The following is a 7,915-nucleotide window of genomic DNA, read 5'->3' on the forward strand; positions in this document are numbered from 1 at the left end:
CATGTCCTAAAGCTCAGAGATTCTTTCCTCAGCTGTGTTCAATCTATTAATGAACATATCAAAGGCATTCTGTTATAGTGTTTTTTTTTTTTTTTTAATCACTAGCATTCCTTTTTGATTCTTCCTTAGGATTTCCACTTCTCTGCTTATATTACCCATCTGTTCTTGCATGTTGTCTATTTTTTCCATTAGAGCCCTTAGCATATAGTTTTTAAAAATTGCTGGTCTGATAATTTCACACATTTTTGGTATATCTGACTTCGGTTCTGTTGCTTGCTCAGTTTCCAACTGTTTTTCCTTGTGATTTTTTTTCTTAATAGCTGGAAATGATATACCGGGTAAAAGGAACTGCAGTATATAGGCCTTTAGGTATGGACAGAGGGGACATATTCTATTGTCCTATGATTAGGTCTGTTTTTTAGTGAACTTTGTCCCTGGATTGTGAATGTCACTAGTACTCCTCAGTTTTCCCCTCCTTAGATGGGACAGGATGGCTAGAGGGCTGGAGTTGTATATTTCCTTTTTCCTGAGTCAGTTGGGCTCTGATAAAACCCCAGTAGATTCAGCTCTGCTAAAATAGTTTTTACTGAGGGAGGGCCTTGTTAAGAACAGACTACTCTGGGCCAGGTGCAGTGGCTCACTGCCTATAATCCCAGCACTTTGGGAGGTCGAGGCGGGTGGATCACCTGAGACCAACCTGGCCAACATGGCGAAACCTCGTCTCTACTAAAAATACAAAAATTAGCTGGATGTGTTGGCACACACCTGTATTCCTGGCTACGCAGGAGGCTGAGGCAGGGGAATCGCTTGAACCCAGGAGGCAGAGGTTGCAGAAAAAAAAAAGAAGACTACTCTGGCTTATTTAGAAATGGTTACTTTTACCTTCCTCCTGCTGGAAGGACTAGGGGATTTTTCTCCAGTATTCACTGTGAGAACTTTGTAGAAGCCCTGGAACTAAAACTCACAGAAATGTGATGACATCCTCCCCATCCCTGCAATGACAGAGTCTCCTGGAGTTTTTAACTCTCAGACTTGCCCACACTGAGTTTCCAGCAATTCAGTTCTCCTTCTCCAGCACTGGTTCCAGCACAGATTTCTTCTCTGGTTCCTGTGGAGGTTGCTGTTTGTGGGTTTCTGTTCCAGTAAGTTGTGATTGTATTACCTCTCTCTCTCTCTGTCTCCAGTTCAGGGGCCAGCAGTTGGCCCTGTGACCTTGCTTTTCTGCTGGATCTAAGAAAAGTTGTTGGCTTTTCAGTTTGTTCAGCTTTTTACTTGTTAGGACAGAGTGTTGACTTCTAAGCCCCTTACATGCCAAATTGGTTTCCTGTATTCATCTTTGTTTCCTAGAAGAACTCAACCTGTTGCCTGTTTTATCCTTTTCATAATGTGTTCCTTTGTTTTTCCTCCTAGGGTACTCTTACTGAGGCTGGCAAGACTTATTTATTTTCTGGATATCTGTACCATTGAAATCATACTGTCTCCTCCTCAACTAAATAGAATCCTTTTTAATGAGGCCTCTTAACACAGCTGAATTTGGGCTACTAGTGAAAATTAGCTTAGCTAATTAGTAAGGTACCATTCTATTAGTTACATCTGCTTTTTCTTTGGGAGAGTATTTTATGCTGCCTTGAGTGTAGTGAATTTAGTTTATGCCCATTTCCTTCTTAAATTATTAGGATATAGTATGTGGAATTATGCTGTAATTGCTTCACTATTTTATTAGCTCCTTGAGCTCAAGAACTTTCCCTTATATGCTATTCTTTTCTTAGTGCCTGCCACAAAAGTGCTTGTTAAATGTGGGATGATGGACATTATTTATAGAATTAAGATATAGAAGTTCCTAATTTGATAACCTGGCTATATATTTTCTCTTAATATGTATATATTCTTTCTTTTTCTTTTTTTTTTCTTTTTCTGAGGCAGGAGTTTCGTTCTGTCGCCCAGGCTGAAGTCCAGTGGCACTATCTTGGCTCACTGCAACCTCCGTCTGCCGGGTTCAAGAAATTCTCCTGCCTCAGCCTTTTGAGTAGCTGAGACTACAGGTGCACGCCACCATGCCGGACTAATTTTTCGTATTTTTAGTAGAGATGAGGTTTCACCATGCTGACCAGGCTGGTCTTGAACTCCTGACCTCGTGATTTGCCTGCCTTGGCTTCCCAAAGTGCTGGGATTACAGGTGTGAGCCACCGTGCTCAGCATGTTGTTTCAAAATTTATATTTTCACATGATAGGCAGTAGAGCTATATGGCAGGTTTATACAGTACCCAGCCCAAGTCTTGCACATATAGTTCCTGTTTTGCAGATGGAGGACACAGTGATGTATGTTGCTTGTGTAGTGTAGTATCCTAAGGACTTAAAATATTTATGTTTACCTTTCCTTAAAATGCTGTTTAATCACATGTGTAAGTGTGCATAGAGTAGAGGTACTAGAAATTTAAGCTTATGATGATATACCTTAGATGATGGAAATAGTCTAGGGCTTAAGAGTTTGTTAGAAGTCATATTCCTGTATTATTAGTATAGCTTAATTAACATTATATTGCACTTTGTGTTTTGCAGACTGCTCTCTCTGTATAAGAAAATTTCTGTCCTATAAAACTCAGTGTCCAACTTGTTGTGTGGTGAGTTTTTGTTTCCTTTTTTAAAAAAATTTACTGACTGCTGCAAGCAAATATTTCTGTTTTGTGTATACATAAAAGTCTGTGTATATGTAGGGTGATGTGCAGTTACTGAATTAAGCTATATGAAAGACATTTTCAGAAAGGACCTCTAAAGTACATGTAAGAGAGCTGGGTTTTGTTCAGTTTTTCGTCAAGATTTCTGAAAACCTAAATGTATTTTAGTAAGTAAAAACTAATTTTAAATTCAGGATGTAGCACTCTTTATTTTTATGACCCATGTCTTTATGGCTTCTAATTTTTAGTAATTTCTCACTTTGGTAGAAACTCTGATGATAGGATTATTTATTTGCAAAGAACTGGTCTAAGTATTTGTGCAGAAGGTAAATATGCTTGGCCATTGGGCTGAATCCAGCCTACCTGTTCTCTTACCTCTTTCCTCTCCCAGAGCTTTAGGGAAAACAGTAGATGTTTGTTGTTATTGTTTCTGAAACTGTACAAGTAGTGGGAACAGGTGGAAAAGTGGACTAAAAGCGTAATTAAACGTAAGTGGGAATAAAGAAAGAAGAGACAGGTGAGGTCTAACAGAGCGGACACAAGGACTAGGTAAGGAATTTGGTTAGTTTTGCCTCTCTGGTGGTATCAGGGTGTTATTGAACCTTTTGAAACTATTTCTCTATGTAAGAAATTTTGCGATTTGGCTCCAAGTCTAAGATCTTTGTAATATGTTACACTGCTTTTGTCAAGATGGTCTCATCACTGAGATAAACTGTGTACTATTCATACTAAATAAGTATTGGGTTTATCACTTTTCTCTTGCCTTACTGAAAAGCAGTCTTACTTTAAAATTCTCTTCGAACACTTAATGCCTCTCCCAATGTTAGTACTTAAGAGAACATTCCTCTTCTCTCAAGAGAAAGTTTTGAGAAAGCTGAATGCTAGCATTTTGAAGAAAGATTCTTATATTAGTTTTGATTATAGTTGGTACAGAGTATATATGATTTTAAGAGAAGCTTTGGAGAGCTTTCATCAGGCTTCCAGTCAGCAGATACTGATTCACTGTTTTAAAATTTCATATTAGCATGAGATAAATGAACTTTATTTTGAGGCTGCCTTAGAAGACTTAGTGGGATGGAGAACCTCAGGAAGATGGGTCAGACATTTTCTAAAACAAGATTATGATGTTAATTATTGTTTTTGACCCTTTTTCATCTGTTGTTTGTTTTTTCTAGACAGTCACAGAGCCAGATCTGAAAAATAACCGCATATTAGATGAACTGGTAAAAAGCTTGAATTTTGCACGGTATGATTTAATATTGCAACTAACCTCTAACTACTTTCGCCTCGTATATGTGTTCTCTCTTTGTGCACTTTTGGATTAGGAAATGCAGGGTTGCATATTTTATAGTCAAAGAAGGGAAGTAACAGTAGTCATTCACACATGAAAATTTACTAAAGTGAGATTTCCTTCCTTTACTTAACAGAAATTCTCCTGTAGTATAGAATAATTAAGAGTTAAAATGCAGATTTGAGGACCTCCTTACTTTTGGGTGCCCTAAAGATACTCGTTTTCCTGCCCAAGCCCTGGAATCAGCCAGCCATTTCTCCAAGGAGCTCCTTTTATTGAAGAATAATATTTAGAGGCCAGGATCTGGTGCTGGATGTGCTTGTTGCTACTGGGATGTTATTGCTTCTAGGTCCACTCAATGGACAGAGCTAAGTAATATATGTATGTTATATATGTGTACTAACTGCTGTATATGCACATATCTATAATTGATTCTGTCTGCTATATATTAATCTATTAATTCTTAATCTGATTTATTCAGCATGTATTAAATGGTATGGCATTTGAAATACGTAATTGCTTGTACTTTATAAAGCTCAGATATGTAGCTTTAATTCCTGTCAATTGCATGAATGTGTGAAAGTGAGTTTGATCACCCAAAGGGATATGAAAAGGCATGTTTCACTATCTTGAATTACTTTTAGTTTTAATCATGCAAGTCAAGCAAGAATTTTTATGAAGGACATACTGTGTTTAGATAGTGGTCAGGTGCCCATGTAATTAAGTTTAATCGTATGTTGCTTAAAAGGGATATGTTCAAGAAATGTGTCATTAGGTAATTTGTTTGTCGTGTGAACATCGTAGAGTATACTTACACAAACCCATGTAGGATAGCCTACTACACCCCTAGTCTATATGGCAGGGCCTGTTGCTCTTAGGTAACACAACCTGTACAGTATGTTACTATATCAAATATGATAGGCAATTGCAATACAATGGTACCTATTATCTGAACATAGAAAAAAGTGCAGTGAAAATAGATATAAAAGATTAAAAATGGTACACCTGTATAGGGCATTTAGCATGAATGGAGCTTTCAGGACTGGACGTTACACTTGGATAACTTTAATGGAACCATTTAATGGAACCATCATCATGTATTTGGTCTGTTGTTGAACAAAGCGTCATTATGTGGCATGTGACTGAATGGGACTTCTAGGCTTGTTGGAATATTCTTAGAGGTACCTTATGTTGCTTTAAAAAATATAAACAGTTTTCTTTCAGTAGAATTGCACATTTCTTTATTGGTTTGCATTCTAAAAATGATCAAGTTTAGTACAGTTGTCTCTTAGTACAGGGGATTGATTGGTCCCAGGACCCCTGAGAATTCCAAAGTCTGCGATGCTGAAGTCCCTGACATAAAATGGCATAGTATTTGCAGATACACATCCTCCCTTATACTTTAAATCACCTCTAGATTACTTATAGTCCTAATACAATGCTATGTAAATAGTTGTCATACTGTGTTTTTAAAATTTACTTTATTTTTTATTGTTGTATGGTTACTTTTATTATTTTTTGAACATTTTTGCTCTGTGATTAGTTGAATCCACAGATGTGGAACTGGCAGATTTGAAGGGCTGACTGTACTCTGAGCTAATTTCATGTGCATTCTAGAAATTGGATCGTTAGTTATTTCCTTAAGGAGAAAAAAGATGGAATAGTTAAAAAAGAAGTTTAAAAAAGATGGCATAGTTTCCTAGATTAAGAAACTTCAAAATTATCTGATTTTCCCAATTAAAGTTACTGTTTTCTTAACGTTTTTCATCAGTTCGTTTTTGAAATCGATAAGAGAGTGGGGCCATGCCTTTAAAAGGGAATTTATTGCCCGTTTTTCTCAAGGCTTATTTTTTTCCTCAGCTAGTACTGAAGCATAACAACTTTCCCGCTAGGATAAAGGAAGCCTTGCAAATCAGAGCATCTGTTTGTTGAAGAGAAGTGGTCTGTATCTTTGGATTCACAGACCTTTTGGTGTAACTTAAGGGGAGGTCATGGAATTGTTGAGCTCTCCTCTGTCCCCTCTCCTTCCCTACAGGAATAAGCGATTTATTCATTATAGTGGGTGTGGTAGGGTGGGAAGCATTCTTTGTAGATTTGGGATGGTTTATGTTGTTTGCTCCTTTCTCTCTTTGCTTTCTTGGAATTGCTGTTCTTCCTAGCATCATCCTTGTGGTGAACATTTGTCATATGTAAAGTGCTGTGGTACTTCATTTGCAAACTTAGGAGGGACAAAATTCAAGCTAACCAATTTCATTATCTGTTTGAACTCTGGTTTAAGATTTATGAGGGAGGAAGTTTAATCCTATGACCAAAATGTAAGATATTTATATTGTTTGTCAATTTCATTTCTTCTTGGCATTCTCATCAGTCATTGTCATTTTATGTGCCTTTATGACTTTAAATAGTTAATATTCTAGATTTAATAATACAAAAGGGATATTGGAAATAATTTTAGAAGTTTTCAGCTACAAGGCTGACATATAGCTGTTATATTTTTGAGCACTACACACTGGGGTCAGTTGGGGGGAAATAGGGGAGGGACGGTGGGGGGTGGGGAGCTGGGGAGAGATAGCAAGGGGAGAAATGCCAGATGTAGGTGATGGAGAGGAAGGCAGCAAATCACACTGCCATGTGTGTACCTATGCAACAATTTTGCATGTTCTTCACATGTACCCCAAAACCGAAAATGCAATAAAATAAATAAATGGGAAAAAAATATTTTTGTCTGACCTTTGACTTTTACTTTCAAAGAATACGTGTTTTTTTCCTTGATTTAGTTTTATTTAAAATAATGTTCTTAACCTGTTGTTGAACATTTATTAGAATATTTTTGTCTAAATGTAGCATCATTCTTGACTTAAGTGAATATTGTTTCTCTGTTTCTGTAGCCAGCGTCCATCTCTATCATTATTTTTAGGAATTGAGAGTAGAGAACATCATTTACTGCTTTTGTTTATCCACCATCAAGGGATAAGTTTTTCTGCAAATATTCTAAGTTTAAGAATTTAAACATTTTATATGACAACTCAAGTAGATAATTCCCTCAGCAGTTCACAAAGAAGATGTAGAATATAATTTCACCTTTTTTATTCTATAGTTTAAAGCATACTCATGTTGAATTCAGGCAGAACTGGGAGTTGGTCTAGGCCTTACTAGTTCTAAAGTGATTGTGATCAAGATATTTAACCTCTTTGCCTTTTGTTTCCTCATCTAAAAAATGAGAATAATACTGTTGATACCTTGAGGATAGAAATGAAGAGCTATAGTAAAAGATATCCAGCATAATACCTAGAACAAAGGAACCTAAAAAGATTCCTATTATTATTAATTATTATTATATATTGCCTATATTTTCAATAGTGTTGATACCCTAAGGTGCTATAAAAAGAATTTATGCTTGGATAGACCACTGCTTGTTTAGCCAAATGGTTCTAAACTACTGTTTACATGTTTCTGTTCAGAACAAGTGTTGCAGGGACTTCAGTTACAGAAGTCCATGGAATTGATTGCATGGGTTTAATGGCTGCCCATGTCTACACAAAGGCCTATTTTGACTCTTGATTCTTAGCCCCATTCTAAAGAGATAAGGTTATTATATTCTTAGCCCCATTCTAAAGAGATAAGGTTATTATAGTTAACAGATGAGCAAGACTGTCTCTTCCCTTCTCATTCCCTTCCCCTTCCCGATGACTAATGTACCTTTTAATGTGCTATTGACTATTCTTAAGTGTCTTTCAGTTTTTTGTGCAATTTAAGAAAATTGAATTTTGTCTTTTTCTTATTGATTGGTAGGAGCTCTTTGTGTATTTTGGTTAAATATATGTATTGTGATTTTTTGCTTCCTGTCTGTGGCTTGCCTTTTCATTTTCTTGAGGGTATCTTTCGAGATGTTTTAATTTTGATGAAGTTCAGTTTCTCTCTCTGTCTTTTTTTTTTTTTTTTTTTTTTT

General features: G+C 36.4%; 1 protein-coding gene across 4 annotated transcripts in view; it reads left to right on the top strand.

Moving 5' to 3' along the window:
• Positions 1–7,915, top strand: part of RAD18 (RAD18 E3 ubiquitin protein ligase) — a 100,558-nt gene that overhangs the window by 23,777 nt on the left and 68,866 nt on the right. For 2 of the 4 annotated variants that reach the window (XM_017501595.2, XM_017501597.2), the window contains exons 3-4: positions 2,560–2,621; positions 3,851–3,921. In XM_017501595.2, the coding sequence (XP_017357084.1) occupies positions 2,560–2,621; positions 3,851–3,921 (133 nt within the window). Of the gene's footprint in view, positions 1–2,559; positions 2,622–3,850; positions 3,922–7,915 lie in introns of those variants that run through there. The other 2 variants (XM_017501598.2, XM_037728890.1) reach the window with 2 other exon arrangements.

Source organism: Cebus imitator, unplaced genomic scaffold (genome assembly GCF_001604975.1).
Source record: "Cebus imitator isolate Cc_AM_T3 unplaced genomic scaffold, Cebus_imitator-1.0 Scaffold281, whole genome shotgun sequence".
NCBI lineage: Eukaryota > Metazoa > Chordata > Mammalia > Primates > Cebidae > Cebus > Cebus imitator.